General features: G+C 60.3%; 1 protein-coding gene across 1 annotated transcript; it reads right to left on the bottom strand.

Moving 5' to 3' along the window:
• Positions 1-747: 747 nt before the first annotated feature.
• Positions 748-22745, bottom strand: GRB10 (growth factor receptor bound protein 10). The gene is made up of 14 exons (XM_040964844.1): positions 22528-22745; positions 21224-21407; positions 13263-13419; positions 11617-11732; positions 10845-10913; positions 10452-10589; positions 9911-10021; positions 8629-8727; positions 5157-5234; positions 4610-4726; positions 4007-4073; positions 3705-3792; positions 1881-1974; positions 748-1173 (listed from the first exon to the last, which is right to left on the bottom strand). The coding sequence occupies exons 1-14, from the start codon at positions 22710-22712 to the stop codon at positions 1027-1029; spliced, it is 1650 nt and encodes a 549-aa protein (XP_040820778.1). The 5' UTR covers positions 22713-22745; the 3' UTR covers positions 748-1026.
• Between the last annotated feature and the right edge of the window lie 589 nt (positions 22746-23334).

Genomic DNA, 23334 nt, shown 5'->3' with positions numbered 1-23334 from the left:
CTTGCCTCGGTTCGGCTCTCACGCGAGTGGGAGCTGGCCAGCGGCCATCGTGGGCAGGGCAGTCACGTATGGACTGGCTCCTCTCAAGCCCGAGGTGGGACAGCTCCTGCCAGGTGAACGCTGTGCTGCCACCACCACTGGCCGGGCCAGAGCCCGAACGCTGTCCTCAGTCACACCGCTGGGCACAAAGCCGCCAGGTGCCACTCTCTGCAGCTTCTTCACCCACCCACCCTCCCGCCTGGGGGGCTGGGACTAGCCACGTGAGGACACACACACTGCAAGGGGGTAAGGCAGTGACTTGAACAGGCTGAGGTTTCCCCAGATGGGCCACACGGCCTTCTTACCGTGGGCAGCTGCCGGGGCCCGGACATGCCCGAGACCAGCGAGGGGCTGGTGGGGAGGGGCGCTGCCCGGGCCGCTATGCTGGGGGCACAGTGAGGTTCCCAAAGAGACAGAGCCCGCGGACAACAGGACCGCACATCTGGGCGTGGGGCAAGGGCTCACGAGACTGCACGGCTACCACAGGGGACAAAGCTCTTCAAGTATACTGGGGAGGGAGGCCAGGGATGGGGGCGACCGGGCAGGCTGCGACTTCCTCTGCAGACAAGGGGCACCTGGTGGTCAGTCCGCCTCCCCACTCGCCACTCCCACACAGCTGACCAGCTAGCTACCATGCCCTCCTGCCAGAGGCTGCACCCAACAATGACAACACAGAAGGAGTGCAAAGAAGTGATCGATACAAAAAAGTAAACATATTGGTTTTAATTGTCAAGATTACTCCAGGGCAAGAGTTCTTTTCCAATTCTTTCTCTCCGGCTCTTGTTCCGTTGGCACCCAGCTATGGTGATCGAAGATTCCAGTTGGTTCGACAGCTTGAGCTGCTTATTGGGCCTGCCCTGCCTTGGCCAATCTGCAGGGCGGCGGTCCGCCAGGTGTGCGGCGGTGGGACCGGAGGAACCATCTTGCTCTGATGACGTGCACACGGGTTTCTTCCGGGTTCCCGTGCGCACGGCCTGCTCTGGGCACTTATAAGGCCACGCGGATGCAGTGGTGCTTCAGCTTGCACGGCAGCACCCCCTTGTTGAGCTGGTAGAAGTCGACCAGCTGGATCAGATCAGAGAACTTGGTGTTGCCGTCATCCAGGCTGAGGAAGGTTTGGCCTTCCTCCTCGCACTGCGGAGACACAAGGACACACGTGCCCGCCCACCGGTCAGACCCCCTGGCCTCAGGGCAGTCACCTCCCAGGGGAGGCTGGGCGTCCTTGGCCCTCGCACGAGCTGCCGAGGCCACTAGGCTAAGCTCCCAGTGATGGTGGGGCCCCCGCCCCGGGAGAATAAAGCTACCCAGAGAGGCTCTAGGTGTCCACCGTGCACAGTTCTAGTCACGGGCCCCGGCGTGAGAACACCTAGAAGGCCCTTGGTAGAGAATCCGAGCACCAGCCAGGGCACCAGAGAACATCTGTGCTGGTGGAGTCTGCCAGCCTGCTGAGGTTGGGGTGCTCACAGCCGAGGGAGGCCTGGAGCACAACCCACAAATCTAACAGGCGCTGGGCAGGCAGAGTGCTGGCAGGCTGGCCTGCAGCCATGGCCAGAACAACGCAGTCTTCTTAGAGGACTAAGTGACTGGGGCATTTTTCTGGAACCTTCCTAAACAGCTTAGAGCAAAGAACCCAGTCTCCATCACATGGTTCCTGTGTCTGGGCTCATGGTCACCAGCCTGCTTTCCACCTTTCTGGTGTTGGTGCCAGGGACGCGTGTCAGACCAGTTCCAACTGTGACTGCAGAAGCAGTGGGAAGCCTTGGGCAGGCCCAGGCTCGCTCTGGACTGACCCCTGCTGCCTGAGCCTGACCTGCACCGAGGGCACCGGGCCCAGCACTTACAGGCAGGATCTGGAAGTTCTTGATCTTCTGGTGATGGCACAGTGTCAGGACGAAGGCCTTCGGGTTGCTCTGGCTGTCACGGAGCAGGAAAAGTCTGGGAGATAAAAACAGCCCGTGATGGTCAGAGTTGACATCCCAGCTGCACACACGATCCTGTGACCCCATTATCCACATCTGGAACCACGGGGACTCCAGGCCAAGGTGGAGAAATTGCAGGATGGGTGAGATGAGAGAGAAGAGTGGGGTGGAGAAGGGGAAGGGGTGAGGGGAGGGGGGAATGGGAGGAGGGGAGGGGGAGCAGGGGAGGAGTTAAGGGAGGAGGGAATGGGAGGAGGTGAGGGGGGAAGGGGAGGGGGAGGAGTTGGAGGAGGAGGGAGGGGGAGCAGGGGAGGGAGGGGAGGGGGGAGGAGCTGGAGTTGGAGGAGGAGGGAAGGGGAGGGGGGAGGAGCTGGAGTTGGAGGAGGAGGGAAGGGGAGGGGGGAGGAGGGGGCGAAGTTGGGGGAGAAGGGAAGGGGAGGGGGGAGGAGGGGGCGAGGGGGAGAAGCTGGGGGAGGAGGTGAGTGAGGAGGAAGAGGGTGGGGAAGGAGGGGTTGAGTGGAGGAGGGGAGAACAGAAGAAGGGGGTGCGTTCTGTGGCACTAAGTTGTAAAGATTTCCAAGGACGGTGAGGACAACCTGGCCAAGTCTTCGCCCAGCCCTGGGGTGCAGGGCACTCGGGCCACACAGAGCAGGCCCTCGTTGAGTGAGGTTGCTCGGCGAGGCCCGGCCTGCCTCCCGAGGGGGCGGCTCAGGGGTCACTCCCTGGCTTGGTGATGCTGGGACAGGGGCCGCCCACGGGCTTCAGGGCTCTCTGAAGGACAGCGTCAGCTGCGCTGCCCCCGTGCCAGGCGGGGAGCCTGCGACAGCTGACCCTAGCGCCAGCCAGGGGCAGAGGTGCAGCAACTGAGGCGAAGGACAAGGAGAGGCACGCACAGGGCGGCGCCCAGCTGGCGCGGGGGCCAAGCAGAAAAAAAAAAAAGAGAGACCGAGTGGAGGGGCAACCGAGCTCAGAGCGCAGCACCCCCTCCTTTGTGTCTTCGGAGATCCAGCACGAGGGCGCAACTCTGACCAATGGCAGCAGCCACAAAGGAATGCCAGCGTGGCAAAAACATGGTGGCTCGCACCCTGTGGGCACGGTGCCAGCCCGCCCTGGCCGCCGCCTTCTGGCCGCCAGCCCCACTGCCCAGGAGTCCCCAGAAGGTGGGGCCCAAGGGCGGCCTGCAGACAAAGGGGGTGCTCTTTGCGCGCGCCTCCCTGCCCCCCCCAAGTACCCAAGCGCCGCCAAAGCGACTTTGTGCCGCACGAGGCGGGTCTCCTGCACTTGGGGGTCCCAGGAAAGCTGACCCCGGACCTTAAGATTCCTCAAGTTACTCCTGAAATCAAACCCAAGAAGTGGGGGGCTTCGGCTAAGACTGCCCACATCACCGCGAGCTCCGGGGGTCCCCACGGGAGGGGAGTGGGGCTCAGCCGCTCCTGAGGACGTCGGCACGGGGGTCCTGCGCTCGGCCGCCCCGCCCGATGGACCCGGAGGCCCGAGAAGCCCCCCGCCCCACCACGGCCAGCACATGGCCACGTCCTCAGCGCGAGACAAAGGACAAAGGAGCCGGAAGTGACGTGTGCGCCCCGCGGTCCGCCCGACCCGGGGGGCTTCGGGGGACGGTCGGGGCCGTGTGGCCGCGGGTCGCAGGCTGGGCGACCCCAAGGGGCTCCTGCGCTGCCCAGCTCCCAAGGGTGGCCCGCCACGTCAGCACCCCGACCCCCACGCCGGGGACCCCGCGAGCCTCACCCATCCACCAGCCCTTGCTGCTTGATGATGCGGTGCGACTCCTCACGGGAGATGCGGCCATGGAACCACAGCTGGGTGCGGTGGATCACTGAGGATGGAGAACGGGGCAGAGTAAGACCGGGCATGGTGACCGTGGCGAGCAGGACGACCTCCTCGAGCAGTCTGGTCACCTCCCCGGAATTTAGGCGCCTCCCGTAGCCCAGGCGCCTCCCCGTTAGTCCAAGCGCCTCCCCGGAAGTCCAGCCCCGGAAGTGCGCGGCCGCCTTGGGGGTGGCGGGCACCATCCCGTGCGCCATGCTTACTGGTGCTGAATGAGTTAGGATGCATCGGACTTTGGCTGGACAGGATGTTCATCCGAGTGCTTCGCTTCTGTAAGACAGGCCGGCAGCAAGGGCGAGGTCAACGCGGGGCAGGTGCCGCAGCCGGTGCTCCTGTCCCCGGAGCGCACGGCGCGTCCCCCCAGGACTGCCCTCCGTAGCTCGCCCTGTCCCCGGAGCGCACGGTGTGATCCCCCAGGACTGCCCTCCACAGCTCGCCCTGTCCCCGGAGCGCATGGCGTGACCCCACAGGACTGCCCTCCACAGCTCGCCCTGTCCCCGGAGCGCACGGCGCGTCCCCCCAGGACTGCCCTCCGTAGCTCGCCCTGTCCCCGGAGCGCACGGTGTGATCCCCCAGGACTGCCCTCCACAGCTCGTCCTGTCCCCGGAGCGCACGGCGCGTCCCCCCAGGACTGCCCTCCACAGCTCGCCCTGTCCCCGGAGCGCATGGCGTGACCCCCCAGGACTGCCCTCACAGCTCGTCCTGTCCCCGGAGCCCGCGCTTGTGGTGACACGCGTGGGAAGATGGGTGGGGTGGCTCGGGAGCCAGTGGCTGCCCACGGCCTCTCAACAGAGCTCGTGGCTTACCCGCCAAGCATGGCCCTCCTCCAGGGCAGCGCTCTGGGCCTCCGCCGGATTGTCAATCACTCTTCCTGATGGCCCAGAGAAATCCATCGCCACCAGAGAGTTCTCAGAGACACTGCGCTGCAAAGGAGGAAGCCACACATTCTTAGAGTGGGTAGCCATGGCAGCCCACGGCCCGGGAGGGAGCCTTCCCACATGGCATGTTCCAGGCTCCCCCATAAACGTGGCTTCGGTTTGAAGATGAGCATTTGGATTTTCTTGCAGTGTTCAATAATAAAGAACCCCCGATGGCCCTAGTCCAGCAGCTGTCTCGGCTCCCTCTGGGGGGACTCGGCTCCCTCTCAGGGGACTCGGCTCCCTCTCGGGGGACGCGGAATACGCTGAGGACAGCAAGTGCTCCAAGGGCTCAGTTTAGCCCTCATCGGGGAACCAGAGAAGCCACTCGTGGCAGGCCTGCGGGGCTGGGAGGAGTTCCCCTGGGTGATCTGGGCCAGTGTATGCCTGAAGCAGCGTGGCCCAAGGCTGGACCTGGGGCTGCAGCTGCACTTACCACCGGGGTGGCGAAGGGCGCCAGCAGGGCCTTCCTCTGCTGAGGGATGCGGTAGTTCTGGTACAGGAGCATTCCATACTGAGGGGAAAAGGCAGAGTCAGACCCTGACCCCCCGCAGGCTGTGACCGAGAACCTGAACCCCGGTGCTGTGCTAAGAGCTTTGCCAGTCAACTCTAAACTGTTGACTGGAACCAAGCGAGGTGCCCAGATCCTGGGACAGAACTTAAACAGCAAGTCCTGTTCCGTGCTCTCTGAGGTCCAGTCATTCACTTCGGGAACAGTCTCCCACACAGGGTCGCAACTTCTACCCCCAGGTTACTCATCCAGCCCGGTTGGCCAGGAAGAAAGGAGTAAAAGCTGAGAATGAAATAAACATCTTCCTCTGGCCTTCCACAGCGGACGGCTGCTTGGTGCCGAGTCTGGCAGCATGGGCTATTTCCAGTATGGACGTATTCAGGACACAGGAACAGGTGTACGGGGCATCTCTGCCCACGAGGAAAGGCCTGGAGATGTGTCGGGAGAGAGAGCAGCCGAACAGTTCTCCAAATGCACAGACATCACGTCCGGGTGTCGGGACTGGCAACGAGCGTGCACCCTGACGCGTGTGAGACACGGCAGAGAACACCTCCCCGTGCTGCGGTGGGGGACAGGCTGCCGGCACACAGAGAAGGGCTGCCGGCTTAGAATTAGCAAAGGTGACACAGAAACTGGAACTTTCTCAGGCTCACAGTAAAATAATCCATTTAGGGTGTGTTCCTGCAGTGCCAGAAGTCTGGAAATTCAGGAAAAATCCAAATATGTACTAATTAAAAGCTAAGTATATCGAACAACAGCCTTAAGAGTTTTAAATATGTAAATAATCAATGTAAATACCAGGCAGGCATAAATGAAGTCAGTGTCTTAAACCGGCATGAGTGTGGCCAGAGTAGTACATTTTATGAGATTTTAGTAAGGCGAAATGTCTAAGACAAATGCTGGAAAGCGGCCATTAGCTCATTAAGTAAGGGCTTAACAGGACTGACCCCAAATGGGAGGCAGAAGAAAGAGGCGGTACAAGCTTGGAGAATGAATGATACATTCAGGCAGAAATGGTCAACTGACCATGATACTGTGTTATCACCATTCAATTTAGTACCTACTTGGACAGGACTGCTAAAAGAAGGGGTGTAACAGACATTCCCTAAATATCAAGACTCAGAAAGGCAGAAAAGACACAGTAAAAAACAAAAAAACGACACAACTAAAGTGGAGCATCCTGGGCTAGCCACACTGAAGCAGAAAGAAACTGCTGGCGCAGGCAGAGGAGCACATGGGCATTCACGCCCTGCCACGGCTCTAGGGCGTTCACGCACTGCCACGGCTCTAGGCCCCCAGGACTGCCCTCTGGCTCGCCCTGTCCCCGGGGTGCCGAGTCTGCAAGTCCACACACTCCTACATCACACCGCTAGCCCCATGGAGCCAGCACACACGTTTTACACCGCACACCCAAGTTCCTTTTAATGGTCAATGCAATGCAAACACCATGGAGTTATACCCAACTGTTCAGCAAGTGATAGGAAAGAATGTATGTGTTTAGCACAGATGCCACAGGTTTTCAAAATATTTTTGGCCCATGAATGGTCACATGTGTGGGTTCAGAACCCCTGAACACAAAGGCCCAAAGTGTGTCTCTGCCTCCCCCAACACAAATTAACATTGCACAAGGCAAGGTCTGGCCTTGACCGTGGAAGGCGACCTCCAGCTTCATGCGATGTCCTAACTCACAGAGGGGTCTGTGATCTGTTTACCTAGAGGTCACGGGCCAGGCACAGTCTCCAGGAGCCATGTGACTCGGGCGAGGGATGAAGGTCACCACACAGGTGGTCACTTCTCAAGGCCAGTCTCTGATGAAAGCTAGACACCGAGACTGAGGCACATGTGCCGTGTCTGCTGTGACACGTAAGCGCTGGGACAACTGAGTGCTGAAGCAGAGAGCTGGCTGTTCCCACCCAGAGCTCACTTGGGCCTGCCCTAGGCCTGGCACTGTCAGAACGAGAATCACAAATATAAGACTTGCTGAATTCCGACTCTTCTTATCAAGTTAATGTACCTGAGGGTGGTCCTGGGCTCCTAAACCTGCTGCATTCAACCAGCCATGGGTCAAAAATATTCAGAAAAAAACCTGCAACCTTTCACAATGTCATGTTTCTACTATTTACACAGAATGTTGCAGACTTGTTGATGGAGTTAAAGAAAGCAGTGGGAGGATGGCCAGGTTGGGGTTCAGGTGCGCTGGCCTCTGCCTCCCTGTCCCCCAGCCTCCGAGCACCCTGGGACGCAGTGCCCCTGGCTCCTAGGCGTTTGGGATAGGAACCAGTGGATGGGGGCCCTCTCTGTGCCTGTCCCTGTGTCTCAAACACAATTTTGAAAAGAGATTATTTTGGTTCCCAAAATGTCTGACATCCATACAGTGTTTTAATGCTTTTCATGAACTTTTCAAAGACCCCCTGATATAAAGGTACAAATCTAACACAATTTTTTTTTAAAGTTCAGGTGTTTATCAGTGGGACAATATGACAGGTTCTGGGATTCGTTCAGATTGTCCCTGGAGCTCGGCTCCTGGTACCAGAGGGAGAGGTGCAAGTTAAGCCCCCTCTCTCCCCTTCAGCGATTCCTCAGGGGCATGTGCAGCAGTTCACGGGCCACTGTGCCCACCAGTCACAGCTGGCCAAACACCTCTGGCTTGAGAGAGACCTGACACTTTGCCACATCCATCCTGGTCAGCTAGCCTCAGCTTGCATGTCTGGTTTAGGTCTGAATAATTCCAGCCACATGCAATAGAATTCGTGTGCAAAGGGATGTCCTGGGAAACAAAAAATGAGGCTGATAGGTCTTTAAAGGGTTCCTGGAAAATGCGTGTCATATAAAAGGGGATATTGCAGAAGTGCTTGCACCAAGCACTTAGCTCCTCCCTTCACAAGGTCTCCAGGACCCTCCTGATTCGTGCGCTCGCACTTGGTGCTTAGCCTATCTGCACGACTGCATGCGCTGTCGCATGGAGTCTTGTGGGCACCGGGCCACGTGAGGCTCTCAGGAGATCCACCCCCTCGGAAGGCTGCTCAGGGACGGGGGTCACCAACCCCCCACTGTCACTCTCAGCTCTTCCCGGTACTCACTGCTGGCCGGGCCCCCAACCCCATGGGTCTCAACTAGCAACAAAGGTCTGTCTCTGGCCATGCTTTGGCTGTCCCTGGTGGCTGGGGCTGGGGTGCGGCAGAGGCTGACGGGCCCAGGGGACCGAGACCAGAGGTGCTGTTAACACAACACCCAGGTGCCCCTACCCCGGGCTGAAAACGGAGCCTTGGCTCTGCCCTTCTCCATGCTCAGCCCTGCCGACAGCTGCTGAGCTCTCATCTGGAGATGGTGCCATGTGCAAGCAACTCCTGCACCGGGCATGCCTGTGCCCGGCTGCCGGTCCCGGGTGTGGCCATACCTTGAGCAGACGGAAGGCGGTCATCCAGCATATGCGGCTCTGCTCATCCTCAGCGCACAGCAGGCGCAGCTCCTTGGTCTCGGTCTTCACTTTGTTTGGCTAAAGGAAGTAGAAGGCAATGAACTGAGCTGGGCTGAGTCAGGGAGAGGGCCCTCGTCCACCCACCCAGCCGCCCTTCACAGCTTCCGTCCAGGACTGGTCTGGCCTTGGGCTGGTGTCAGAATGTCAGTGGACATCAGCAGGGAACAGGTGAGACCAGGGAGGGACAGTTGGGCTCCCTGAGGGAGATCTTGCCCTGAGGCACAGGAGGGCTGGACTGTCCAGGCCCTGCCCAGAGCGGGCTAGGCAGGTGACACCACCTGGGGCTCTGGGGAGTGGCACCAGGCTGGACTCCAAGTGGGAGCCTGAGAAGGCTGGAGGGCCTGGAGAAGGGGTGCTGAGGTGGCAACCGGCAGCCTGTGCAGGGCAGGTGGGTCCCAGTGCCAGGCACAGGCAGCCCCACGGGGCCAGGAAAAAGCTGAGCCCTGACCCCAGAAGCAAGAGACGGCATGGGGAGATGCCAGTCCTGCTGCCATTATGGAGCCCGAGGACAGAGGCATGCTCCTACAGGAGAAGCGGTGTGGCGATGGGCACAGGCCTCCTGCCCCCTGCAGCTCCTCCTGAGGCTGCCTTCAAGTTGGTCCCTACTACTTCAGCCTCCTTTAACCTTGAGGCTTCATGCCAAGACGCCCAGGGACAGCTGATCTGCAGACAACACCAGGTCTTGTCACGGGCCCTGCCTGCCCCATGTGTATAGACCAAGGATGACGCCCAGGCTAAACAAGGCGCAAAGGGACAGCCGTGGCCTCCCCCTGGCCTTCCCCGCACTGCCAGCTGGGCCACTGAGGGAACCTTGCTGAATGGGGGTGCAAGGCGCCATCTTGTGACAGAGCTTGTTCCTTGTGTCAGCCCACCCAGTCCTAGGCTCTGCGTGGCCAGCCACTGGGGGGGGTCCAAGCACAGCTGCCTGTGGCTCCCCCACGTGGGCAATCTGGCTGACCAAGTTCTTGCTCCAGGTCTGAACCCAAGAGAAGATCACGCAGCTGAAGGCTCACGGCATGGGAGGCGCACTGGCCATGCTGACCAACTAGGCAGGCGGCCATCAGCACAGCCCAGCCTAACCTGGGGAAGGGGAGCAGGCGCACTCCTGGTGTGTGTGTGTCTGCATGTGTGTCAGGGGTCCGAGTTCATGGAAAGCGCTTATTGTGGGAGTAGTCCTGTGGGCATGTGGCGCTGGGGGTACCTTGATGCAGAGTCCGTGGTCCGTGGGGGCGCTGTACTGCTTCTTTCCCGAGATCAGGGTGAAAACGTTGCTCTCCTCCAGGTCAGCCAGCAGCTGCAGGTGCCTGGGTTCCTGTGGGGACACGGTCAGGCTTCAGGGGAGGGTACAGAGCCCCCACCCCTGGCCAGGCCAGCCGCAGGCACTGGGCACAGCCACGTGTGAAGTACCAACCTAAAACTGAACTCACCTACCCCTAACCAAGGAAATCACTTCCCAGAGCCCATGGCTGCTGGCCCACCGTAGCCTCACACAATGGCGGACCTGGGAAACGGACAGCACCAAGCACACTGGCTCTGCCCTGACATGGGCAGCCGCATGGGTCTTCAGTGGGTGTCTCCAAGAAGGCACTGCTGTCTGAGTGGGGAGAGCCTCACAATCTCGTGTGGCTGCCCTGGGCCCAGCATCAACAAAGCCTCCGGGTGTGCGTGCCGAGCCGCCTTGAGGCAGACCAATGGACAGCATCTGGGACCCTGCTGAGCACCGGTCAGCCCGGGGGACGCACCTTGGATGTCCCCTTGGTGGAGCAGTACAGGCCAGAGCGGCGCAGGCACACATATAGCTTCTTCCACGACTTCCTGCCCAGCTCCTTCACGTGCAGGAACCCTTGGATCTCAGGGCAGCTGCTCGAGTTCAGGAAGTTCTGCGCAGGGAAAGTACCAGGGGTTAGAGGATGCACCGGTGATGCAGGAAGACGTGTGCGTGCAGCAGAGAGCTTAGGAAAGCGCCAGGGGTTAGAGGGTGCGCCAGTGACGCAGAGAGCTTAGGAAAGATTCTGAGGGTCAGAGCGAACACTTTCTTCTCTCAGAGGTCATTCCACCCCATCATGGCTGCTGGGGCTGGGAACACAGTGCGACCACGTGCCCTCCTCTCCCACACCCAGCCCCGTGGACAGTACCTGCAGAAGCTGCGACTGGCTGCCGTTCGGCTGCTGGCACCAAGTAACCATTTGATCCGGGAAGAAGTTCTAGACAGGGAAAGCCACACGCCTCACGGTTAGCTTCTGAGCGGGAAGGCAGGTGCGTCTACCTCTGCGTCCCCACGGGGTTCCACATGCACATGGGCACTGGACCTCTGTCACACAGCCTTCAGTCCTATTTCCTCTGGCTCCGAGCTGGAAACAACCAATCTGCCTCCCTCAGAATTCAGGTCTGAGGTCCTGTGGCAGAGAGGCGCAGCATCTGAACTCAGGGCCACTTGAGAATTCCGGAAGCTCAATCGTGAAGCACGGTCACGTGAGCAAGTCTCCTCTGCGGCCTGACTCTCACTAATGGAATTCACCACTTCAGGATAAAAAAGCAGCTCCACTCTGAGAGCGCCAGTGCATCAGGGTCTCAGGGCCCCAGGCTCCCTGGCGGGGGTCCCATAGGAAAGGGGGTCAGCCACACAGCGTGTCCTTAGGAAGGCTGCGAGGCAGGGACGCAGACCCAGCCTTACCATGTGGAGTGTTGACAGTGACTGAGGGACTCTGGGGGTCCCTGGGAGGTCCAGCCTGCCCGCCCCCACCCCTCACCACCACTGCCCGGCTGGCCCCAGCAGCTGCTGGGATGGCAGCCAGACCCTCAGACCCAGCTACTGCCTGTGGGTCTCAGAGCAGTCATGTGATCCAACTCTGTCCAACCCCTCAAGTCCCAAGGGTACTGGGCCTTGTGCCCCAGGGGACAACTCACAGTGGGGTTCTTAAAGAACTCGTATTTGGCATAATTCTTCCGGAACAAGAACTTGCTCTCACTCGCCATGGTGCTTTCCACCTGGACCACCACCTCATGGTCTTCCAAGCACCGCTCTGCCAGGGGAGGAGGACATGTGTGAGCAGGCAGGGAGGTGCAGGCCAGTGTGGGCACCGAGCTCAGCGCCAATCCCTGTCGTCCACTCACATCCAGTGCCACCAGCACAGGAGGGTGCCCACAGCCAGGCCTTCTCTCACTCTGGGGAAAGGGTGGGGAAGCCCAGCCACAGGCAGAGGAGCTGTTCCTGCCAGGTGGGGTGCTCGGCCAGGGATGGAGAGCCTAGCTTGGGGTGCCACAGAAGGCAGGTGGCAGACAATCACTCATGACCTTCACACTGCAACCCTGCCATGCTCCTGTGTATGGTTCCCACTGCCTGCTACATGGAGCCTGCAGGGCCAGCAGGCCACATCCGCACATGACAGCGTCTTTCCCTGAAGGACTCTGTGCTTTGCACCTCCCTACGTTCAGGCTGCACAGCCACAAGCAGTCTAACCTGTGCCTTGGACCAGGCAGCTACTCTGCCGCCCCCAGCAGCAACCTGTTTCGCCAGCCAGTCTAGGTAGGGGAGTGAGAACAACGTTTGGCACCAGTGCAGGCGACAAGCACGTGCCGCGGGAGCACTGGGGGAACTGTGTGCACCAAAGCTCGTAGGAATCCCTTCCCAAGGGCCCGGATGGCCTGTCATAGCAGGATGTCCTCTGTCGGGCTGTCCTGGCAGCCTGGATCTCCCAGGGCACTACAGCGCACACCGCCCGGCCCCGGGAGGTCCGAGGACCCCCAGCAGGGCATGCACAGGTAAGCTGCTGGGCTAAGAATGAGGTGGCTGCCAGAGGCCGGGGGAGGCCCAGCAGTCACACACGCCGACCTTTAGCAGGGGTGGGACTGGACCTCCAGCTTTAACAGGATGCCAGCTTCCTGTGGCGATGGCTCAAGGTTCTGCCACCCTTGTGGGGGACCTGGATTAGAATTCCAGCTTGGTGGTTCCAGCCCTGGCCTTCACAAGGGCTGGGGAGTGACCTGGCTATGCATGCCCTCCTCTCGCAATGGATTCTGGCTGAGGGAGGAGAGGTGCAGGAAGGAAGCGGGGCTCAGAGCAATGACCACTTAGTGGATGTCACATCCTCCAACTGGAAGCTCGCCCTCAGTTCGGTGGACACCCCAAGGGTGCCGCGTGAGGGACAGACCTTTCAGAGGGCCACTGGGGCCTGCTGTCCACATGGCTCTTGGTTCCTTTCTCTGCCACAGGCCCAACAAAGTACTCCAGTGCCTTCTAGAAATAGCATGTGTTTTCAAATCTATCTCTATAAGAGCCTCTTGCTTTTTAGACACTCTTCTTCCCTAAACCACCCCCCTGACACTCCACACCCCATCAGCGCCCCACTATCCAACTCAGCAAGGGGATACAGACAAATCCACTTTCTAATCCCTGTGGGTCTCCAGCACTCGCCCTAACCACGGCTTGGATGAGGAACCTGCCCTGCCTAGGATGCCCAGAGACCCTGCCCCTTGGGGAATGCCAGGAGGGGTCGGGGGAGAAGACGGCCAGGGGCTGCCATGGCCACACACCGCAGACAGGGTCGCCCTACCTAGGCCCAGGTGTGGGTGGTGCTCCACCAGGGTCCAGCTGTTGTCATCCACACAGTGGCTCCTGTACACCAGCAGCTGGCACAGGTCACGAGCCGTCATGTCAGTCAGAATCTCCACCACTCTGCTTGTCCCATCCTCGCTGAAGACCTTGACATCCTACAACGGAGATGCAGGCAGGTCACGGGGGCTCGGGCAGGGAAGCAGACGGAACAGAGAGACTTGTGCACACGGGCAGGCACCTCACAAGACGTCAGTGTCCTCCCACGACACAGGGTCACGCTGCCAGTCTGCAGCATGGCCCAGCTGTCACATCTCAGCTCTTCAGCACCTGTACCTGTACCTCGCATGAACAGCAGGTACAGGCCAAGAAGCGACGAAGGAGCCGTTATCCCGAGGCCTTCTCCACTGCTGGACCAGCCAGAGGGCACCGTGGCCAACCTGCTCACATGCAGCTATCACTCAGGGTGTTTTACTCCAGAGAATGCCGGGACCCCTGGCACCCTGGTGGGAGACCTGGGGTCCCTGGCTCCTGGCTTTGGCTATGTGTGGGGGCGGGAGGCAGTGCGGACAGTGGGGGTGAGCCAGCAGGTAAAAGATTCTCCATTTTTACTTCTAACACTGGCTTTTAGATAAAGAAATTTTTAAAGGCCCCCCCCCCCCCCAGGATCCCTGCTTGCCACTTTTCTGGCAATGTGAGTCAGCAGTTTTAGCCAGAGCTGCTGAGGCTGAACACCAGCCACCGTAGGCAACACGATGCTGCCACGGGCCACGCAAAGTGGACTTCAGGAAGACGTGTGTTTCGTGTCCAAGGTCTTGGTAACACTCCTGCACCACAGACCCTCATGCAGGCCCCTAGCAAAGCAGGGACGAGACCTCCCCAAAACCTTGCTGTCGGGCGGGGGCAGAAAGGAGCCATGCCCGGCGGCCCCAGACTCCCCGATCCCTGAAGTGCCCAGATGTTTGCTGCAAGGATGCAGGGCAAATGTGGCAGCAACCATTGCCGCGTGCTCCACTCTGTAAATCCCTCGGAGAGCTTCCTGGAGGTAAAGCACGAGCCAGCAAGATTGTGGGGCTGGCAGTGAGAGCTCGTACCAAGCCAGCCTGTGACAGTGGACGCGGCCAGTGGCCAGCCCCTCCAGGCCCCTGGCTTCCCAACGGGCAACACACAGAGAGTCCAAGCCAGGAAAAGCACAGGCTGCACCCTGGGTGCTATCTGGGTGCAGACACCTCTCCCGGGGCCCCAGCGTGCCCACTCCTCCCTCTGACCACTGCACCTCTGCCAGCTTCTCATGCCAGGGCATCCGAGGGACAGTTCTGGGTTTCAAATTTTGAAAAAGCTACAGGAACTCCCAGTTCTATGTCAGATTTCCAGCTGATCCAGGGGCTAAAAGGAGACAAAGCCAGAAAACGAAGCTGAGCGCAAAGCTGCGCACGCGGGGCGGCAGGACTGTGTGGCGCACTGCCTCGCTGGGGACGCGAGTCTCTGGGCAGCATGGCGCCGCTCAGCCTCTGCTCTGCAGAACTCCAACATGGCTTGACCACAGCCAGGACAGGGGTTTCCATAGAAACCGCCTGCCCTCACTTAGGGGCGCTCCAGGAGACACGGCAAAGGTTGGGACACGCGTAAGGAAACGAGGGCTGCGCCACGTCGGCTAAAATGCGCAGGCAGCCCCCCGCCCTTCCCCAGCAGGCTGTGTTTAGAGACCTAACGGATCTCAAGCGGGGTGGACAGGCTCCAGCTGCGGGGGGCCCTGCTCGGGGGCTCAGGATCCAGGCACACCCTACAACCAGGCAGAGCCACGTCACCCTGCACCCCTCCCCCAGCCCCCGCCCCTCGGAGGGAAGTCAGCCAGGGCGAACGCAGGCGATGGCTGACCAGCAGAACTGTTGATGAAATGAGGGCTGCGCCAGGAGGGGCCTCGAGTGCGCAGTCGCAGGGGGTGGCCGTGCTCTTGGTGACTGTCCAGCAGTCAGAGCCCCGCACGCTGACACTTGGGCTCCAAGGCTCAGTTCACACCACAGCCCCCACCCCCACGCGTGACTGCAGGGCTCACACCACAGCCCCCATCCCCCACGCGTGACTGCAGGGCTCCGAGGGCTGCCTGCGGGGGCCGGTGGCGCCTCTGGGGCGAGGCCGGCGCCGCCCGCCCGGCCCGGGGCCGCCCGCCCGCCCGGCTCCGGCCGAGTGGTCGCGCCAGGAAGCCATGTTCGGGAAGGTGAGCCATGCCCCGAGCGGCCGGCAGGGGGCGCGCGCGCAGCCGCAGGGCCGCCACGTCGGAGCTTCCTAGAAACGTGGACACCTGGAGGGCGGCCGGGGGAGGGGTGTCCGCGGGGCCTCCTCCCTCCCTCCCGGCTTCCTCCCGAGAGGCCCCTCTCTGGCGCTCTCCCCTCCCCCTCTCGCCACATTTCCGTTACTCCAATCCCCTTTCCTTCATTCTGGTTGGAGAGGAGGGAGTGGGGGGTGGGTCCAGGCAGGCGCCAGGCTGGACAGAGGGGTGGGCCTGCCGACGAGGCTGCACGAGCAGGCCTGTTCCTCCCCTTCCTGGTGAAATTTAAGCCTGAGCCCAACGAAAAATGGCCTGATCGGCAGGGCGGGAGGACGTCCCCCGCCGAGGGGTGGGTGCGTTGGCCAGCCCACAGCACAAAGAGGCGACTGCACCTCCCTGGCCTTGAATTCAAGCAAGGAATGGAGACAAAATGGAATCACAACACGACTGTTTTGATGCAAAAAGTTTCTGAAATTTACACGTAGGTTTTCAATAATATGCATTTTCCATAAACATTTTGAAAGTCCCCAGTGTGTATAGATTCCAGCTTTTTTTTTTGCACCAAAATCGACGTTATTTTTAAAGCGATTCCCCATAAACTGCCTGCAGTACCCCCTCAACACACCCACAGACCCCTGTTCCCTGCAGAGATGGGGTGACTTTAATGCCCACCATGTCAGTATGCCATGATGCTGGCAGTGGCCACACGGGACAGCGGTCAGCGTCTCCGACGCAGACACTCACAGCCCGGACAATGCCTGATGGCAGGAGTCCACATGCACTCTGGTGACTTCCCGTCTTGTACTTGCCCCACGAACGGCCAGCCTGAGGTGTGCCTGCTAAGCGGCATTGCATCATTCCTCGGTAGGCCAGAGACACACGGGGACATCATGACAGAGATCCAGAACTATTTCCAGACCGTGCCCGGGAAACCTGAAGCCACGGGGAGGGCACGGGGCGTCCTTACGCGACCACAGAGCATGCACACCCGGCCAGCATGAGCTTGTGGTAAGTTTACAGACACTGGCACTGTGGCCAGGCTCTGGGAGCACAGGGGGACGCCCTGGGTTCCCAGGCCAAGCAGCTTTTCAGAGAGATAGCACAGATCCCTCGCCTGACCAACTGGACCAGGCGTCCCGATTCCCACAACAGGAAAACTGGGATCCTAGAAGAATGTGTGTGTGTGTGTGTGTGTGTGTGCAATGGGATGGAGCTGTGTGTGTGTGTGTGTGTGTGTGTGTGCGCACAGGGACATGGAGCTGTGTGTGTGCACGCAGAGAGACGGAGCTGTGTGTGTGTGCAGTGGGATGGAGCTGTGTGTGTGTGTGTGTGTGTGCGCGCGCAATGGGATGGAGCTGTGTGTGCAGGGAGACGGAGCTGTGTGTGCACGCAGGGAAACAGAGCTGTGTGTTTGCAGGGAGACAGAGCTGTGTGTGTGCAGGGAGACGGAGCTGTGTGTGCAGGGAGACGGAGCTGTGTGTGCAGGGAGACAGAGCTGTGTGTGCAGGGAGACAGAGCTGTGTGTGCAGGGAGACAGAGCTGTGTGTGTGCAGGGAGACAGAGCTGTGTGTGTGCAGGGAGACAGAGCTGTGTGTGTGCAGGGAGACGGAGCTGTGTGTTTGCAGGGAGACAGAGCTGTGTGTGCACGCAGGGAGACAGAGCTGTGTGTGTGCAGGGAGACGGAGCTGTGTGTGTGCAGGGAGACGGAGCTGTGTGTGCAGGGAGACGGAGCTGTGTGTGTGCAGGGAGACGGAGCTGTGTGTGCACGCAGGGAGACAGAGCTGTGTGTGCAGGGAGACGGAGCTGTGTGTGCACGCAGGGAGACAGAGCTGTGTGTGTGCAGGGAGACAGAGCTGTGTGTGCAGGGAGACAGAGCTGTGTGTGTGCAGGGAGACGGAGCTGTGTGTGCACGCAGGGAGACAGAGCTGTGTGTGTGCAGGGAGACAGAGCTGTGTGTGCACGCAGGGAGACGGAGCTGTGTGTGTGCAGGGAGACAGAGCTGTGTGTGCAGGGAGACAGAGCTGTGTGTGTGCAGGGAGACAGAGCTGTGTGTGTGCAGGGAGACAGAGCTGTGTGTGTGCAGGGAGACGGAGCTGTGTGTGCACGCAGGGAGACGGAGCTGTGTGTGCACGCAGGGAGACAGAGCTGTGTGTGCAGGGAGACAGAGCTGTGTGTGTGCAGGGAGACGGAGCTGTGTGTGCAGGGAGACGGAGCTGTGTGTGTGCAGGGAGACGGAGCTGTGTGTGCAGGGAGACGGAGCTGTGTGTGCACGCAGGGAGACAGAGCTGTGTGTGCAGGGAGACGGAGCTGTGTGTGTGCAGGGAGATGGAGCTGTGTGTGTGCAGGGAGACAGAGCTGTGTGTGCAGGGAGACAGAGCTGTGTGTGTGCAGGGAGACGGAGCTGTGTGTGCACGCAGGGAGACAGAGCTGTGTGTGTGCAGGGAGACAGAGCTGTGTGTGCACGCAGGGAGACGGAGCTGTGTGTGTGCAGGGAGACAGAGCTGTGTGTGCACGCAGGGAGACAGAGCTGTGTGTGCACGCAGGGAGACAGAGCTGTGTGTGCAGGGAGACAGAGCTGTGTGTGTGCAGGGAGACGGAGCTGTGTGTGTGCAGGGAGATGGAGCTGTGTGTGCAGGGAGACAGAGCTGTGTGTGTGCAGGGAGACGGAGCTGTGTGTGCACGCAGGGAGACGGAGCTGTGTGTGCAGGGAGACAGAGCTGTGTGTGTGCAGGGAGACAGAGCTGTGTGTGTGCAGGGAGACGGAGCTGTGTGTGCACGCAGGGAGACGGAGCTGTGTGTTTGCAGGGAGACAGAGCTGTGTGTGTGCAGGGAGACGGAGCTGTGTGTGCACGCAGGGAGACAGAGCTGTGTGTGTGCAGGGAGACAGAGCTGTGTGTGCACGCAGGGAGACAGAGCTGTGTGTGCAGGGAGACAGAGCTGTGTGTGCAGGGAGACAGAGCTGTGTGTGTGCAGGGAGACAGAGCTGTGTGTGTGCAGGGAGACAGAGCTGTGTGTGTGCAGGGAGACGGAGCTGTGTGTGCACGCAGGGAAACAGAGCTGTGTGTTTGCAGGGAGACAGAGCTGTGTGTGCAGGGAGACAGAGCTGTGTGTGTGCAGGGAGACGGAGCTGTGTGTGCAGGGAGACGGAGCTGTGTGTGTGCAGGGAGACGGAGCTGTGTGTGCAGGGAGACGGAGCTGTGTGTGCAGCAGGGAGACAGAGCTGTGTGTGCAGGGAGACGGAGCTGTGTGTGTGCAGGGAGATGGAGCTGTGTGTGTGCAGGGAGACAGAGCTGTGTGTGCAGGGAGACAGAGCTGTGTGTGTGCAGGGAGACGGAGCTGTGTGTGCACGCAGGGAGACAGAGCTGTGTGTGTGCAGGGAGACAGAGCTGTGTGTGTGCAGGGAGACGGAGCTGTGTGTGTGCAGGGAGACAGAGCTGTGTGTGCACGCAGGGAGACAGAGCTGTGTGTGCAGCAGGGAGACAGAGCTGTGTGTGCAGGGAGACAGAGCTGTGTGTGTGCAGGGAGACGGAGCTGTGTGTGTGCAGGGAGATGGAGCTGTGTGTGCAGGGAGACAGAGCTGTGTGTGTGCAGGGAGACGGAGCTGTGTGTGCACGCAGGGAGACGGAGCTGTGTGTGCAGGGAGACAGAGCTGTGTGTGTGCAGGGAGACAGAGCTGTGTGTGTGCAGGGAGACGGAGCTGTGTGTGCACGCAGGGAGACGGAGCTGTGTGTTTGCAGGGAGACAGAGCTGTGTGTGTGCAGGGAGACGGAGCTGTGTGTGCAGGGAGATGGAGCTGTGTGTGTGCAGAGAGACGGAGCTGTGTGTGTGCAGGGAGACGGAGCTGTGTGTGCAGAGAGACGGAGCTGTGTGTGTGCAGGGAGACGGAGCTGTGTGTGCAGAGAGACGGAGCTGTGTGTGCAGAGAGATGGAGCTGTGTGTGTTTGCAGGGAGACAAAGCTGTGTGTGCACGCAGGGAGACAGAGCTGTGCGTGCAGGGAGACGGAGCTGTGTGTGCACAAGCATGTGCAATGAGACGGAGCTGTGTGTGTGTGCAGTGGGATGGAGCTGTGTGTGTGCAGGGAGACGGAGCTGTGTGTGTGCAGGGAGACGGAGCTGTGTGTGTGCAGGGAGACGGAGCTGTGTGTGTGCAGGGAGACAGAGCTGTGTGCGTGCAGGGAGATGGAGCTGTGTGTGCACAAGCATGTGCAATGAGACGGAGCTGTGTGTGTGTGCAATGAGACGGAGCTGTGTGTGTGCAGGGAGACGGAGCTGTGTGTGTGCAGGGAGACGGAGCTGTGTGTGTGCAGGGAGACAGAGCTGTGTGCGTGCAGGGAGATGGAGCTGTGTGTGCACAAGCATGTGCAATGAGATGGAGCTGTGTGTGCACGCAGTGTGTGTGTGCACACAGGGAAATGGAACAGTTTGTGAGCACTGCAGACAACCCAGGCTACACTTCCATGGATGGTCTATCAATACTCTTATTTGAGCCAGATGTCCCAAAGGAGGTGGACACCCAAATGGTCTTCAGGGTTTCAGCAGCACCCAGAGTTAGCCCACGTGCTCCTGATGGAGTCCCTCGGTGGCCTGCTGCTGGGCTTTCCAGCCAGCTATGGAGGCCAGAGCTAGCTGTACTAATGCAACCATCCACGTGCCCAGTGCACAGCCACCCGTGAGGACAGGCTATGCGTGTGCAGTGGCTGGCTGGCCTGTGAGACAGTGGATCAGAAGGGTGAAGATACCACGTGGAGGTGTAGCAACTGGAGCCAGGCGTATTTTGGAGCGGCCAGGGTCTCAGGACACCCTGGGCCTTGTGGATACAGCCTGCACTGGGGGTGCCACGCAAACGGAGAGCACGTCCCTAGTCTGCAGGTCTGAGGAGCAGACGTGTGAAGGAGTACCCACTCCGAGCAGTGCTGGCACACGGAACTTCAGGACATCTGCTGTTGCCACTGCCACTCATTACCTAGCCCTCTGGGCACTACTGGTATGGCCTGGAATCCCCCTTGGCACCTGCCACGGTTAACGTGGCACAGGTAGCCGCCAGCCTGTCTCTCCGACAGGACTGGCCATCAAGATTGCGCATACAGGGAAGATGGCTGCATGAACTGGCACCTAATGGCAGGTTCTGATGGCTGGCCAGTGCTGTGGTTGGCTGCCTGCAGTGCCAGTGCCCCATATGAGACACACCAATTTGAGTCCAGCAGCTCTACTTTGGATCCAGGTCCCTGCTTATGGTCTGGGAAAGCAGAGAAGGCTGGTCCAAGTGCTTGGACCCCTGAATCCACAGGGGAGACCCAGAGACGCACCTGGCTCCCAGGTTTGGACAAGTTCAACTCTGGCTGTTGTGGCCATTTGGGGAGTGAACCAGCAGAAGGAAAATTCTCTTCCTGCCCATCTCTATAACTCTGCCTTTCAACTAAAAACAAAAATCTTAGAAACAGATCTTTCCTCTGCTGCTTCAATCTCTCAAACACCTGTCAGGACTGACCTGGGCCAGGATGACACCTGGAGGTAGGAACTCCATCCTGCTCTCCCAGGCACAATTAGCACGAGCTGGGTCAGAGTGGAGATGGGACTCACTTGGCACTTGGGTACAGGACCAGAGCTCCTCCAGGGGCGGGTTAAGCTTCTGTGCAGCAAAAACCCTTTCACGGCACAAGAGTTCCCATTCAGAAATGCAGCCGCACACTCACCTGCTTGGTAACAGGCTGGCTCGCAGGCAAGGAGGCCGACGGGAGGCTCGCCGAGGCCGAGGCGGTGGCAGCAGCGGCAGCTGCGGCAGTGGCATTGTTCCCAGAACCCCCAAGCTCAGGAAAGGGGTTGGGAATGGCCGGCAGCGATGAGGTACGGAAGTGCTGGTCTTCATCCTGCGAGCGCCTGTGTGAGGAGCAAGAGGACGGCCCATCAGCAGCTGCTCCCGGCGCACCAGCACACAGGCTCTCCGGGGACTGAGCCTGGAGGCCACTCGGCCGACACAAGGTCTCCTGCGCATTCTCCTGAGTCTTCCGAGCTTGAACCCCCAAGGGGTCCCTAGGAGAGGGCGGGGGACAGACAGAAGCAGCCATCTTCTGGGCTCAGCCTGGGTCACAGAGGTCTTCCCCTCTGTCCGACCACCTCACCTCCCAGCCCCTGTACCCCGGGTACTCGAGACAGAGTAGCCCCCCGCTCCCAGCTGTGTCCTGGCCCACCAGAAATGCCCACCACAAATGCCCACCACATCCCCAGTGTCTTCAGTCAGATCACCACCACCTCCAGCCAGCCAGCTCTTCAGCCAGCAAACGCTCGGCCCTTTTAAAGCCCTCTGCCAACCCTGGAGCCAGGGGATGCTGCCAGGACCCAGGTCGATGTCCTCACACACCTGTGCCCTGCCCCTGGGAAGGGAGCCTGGGGCCTGCAGAGCTGGCTCCTGCCAGCCTCTCTCGCGCCACCCTGCTGCAATCACCACGCTCCTGGGAGCGTGGCGAGGCATGGCTCTGGGAAGGGGCTGGGCTGAGGGGGCCATGGCTGCTGCTGACAGCCCCCACCCCATCACCTGCATCACCCCGTCACAGCTACCCGGAGCACCTTTCCTTTGCTGGTTTCCCTGCTTGCTCTCCAGCAGGAATGGTGCTTGGCACGCAGCAAGTGCTCACCTGAAGGCACTGGTGCTGAGCACAGCCCCAGGTTCACCCAGAGCTACCAGCAAGCTCAGGCTTGCCAGCTCCTCCCATTAGTGGCTTCTGGCCCCTGTGCTCGAGCCAGGATCAGAGGCGCTTACTTGCACCATGCCACCCGAGGGTCAGCTGTGGCCCCTGTCACATAGCACCAGCTTGTGGCTCCCACTTCTGTCCTTTCATTGTGCAGATCATGTCTGATCACACGTGGGGAGGGTGGTAATGAGAAGCCACGGACACATGTGCTTGTGCACCCAAGAGCCCAGTGTGTCTCACACACAGAAGACAAACCCACCAGCAGCTGGGCTGCCCACAACCCTGCCTTACCGGGGTGCCGACCTCACCTGACAGCCAGGATGTGCACAGGCTGGGAGCGCTGCACCTTCTGCCGTGGTGATGCCTGCGGCGGCGGAGCCCGGGCAGCCTGGGCCGGCGGCTGGCTGCGCGAGTGCTGGCCGTTCTGCAGGAGCGGCACCGTATCCGACTGCATGCTGCAGGCCGAGTACAGGCTCTCCAGCGATGCGTTCATGTCACTCACCAGCACCTCCAGATCCACGTCGTCCTCTGTACAAGACACGACAAGAGTGGGAAGGACACATTAAGGAGGCCTGCTACACCTTGGGCTCAGGCGCCAGAGCTCAGCGGCACCGGCTGAAAGCAGCCTTGGGCATGGCACTTGGCATCCATCTCTGAGACGCCAGCAGCAGTCATCCAAGTCCACCTGCTCAGCCCAGCCCCACCCAAGTGCCACACTCCACCACGATCCAGTGCTCTGAGTGCCACAGACCGGCCCATCCCGGGACACGATGGTCCCCAACGAGGCAGATTGGGCCAGAGATGCCCAACACCGGCTCTGGTGTCTGTGCAGAGGGCAGCAGCCAGGTGGCCCAGAGCAGGTGAACAGAACGGGGCGGAGCACAGGGTACAGTGTTGCACTCTGCAAGCCAACCTGTGTAGGGCATAGTGCCCAGCTCTGGTTAAACACCAGCCCAGACACTGCCCAGAAGGTGGCTGGTGAACAAGCTGCGGGAGAAATGGGGCCCTCCTCCCGGCACCCTGTAGAGCCCGGGCTCCCGAGGTTCCACAGTCTCTCATGCCCTAGTGTGCGTGCAGCTCTGAGAACATGGGTGGGTCCAGGGACACGGGACTGC

The sequence above is a fragment of the Ochotona curzoniae genome, unplaced genomic scaffold (assembly GCF_017591425.1).
Source record: "Ochotona curzoniae isolate NIBS_2020 unplaced genomic scaffold, NIBS_Ocur_1.0 scaffold_3835, whole genome shotgun sequence".
NCBI classification, from domain to species: Eukaryota; Metazoa; Chordata; class Mammalia; order Lagomorpha; family Ochotonidae; genus Ochotona; species Ochotona curzoniae.
The sequence above is the reverse complement of the archived record's forward strand: the minus strand, read 5'-3'. Positions and strand labels throughout refer to the sequence as shown.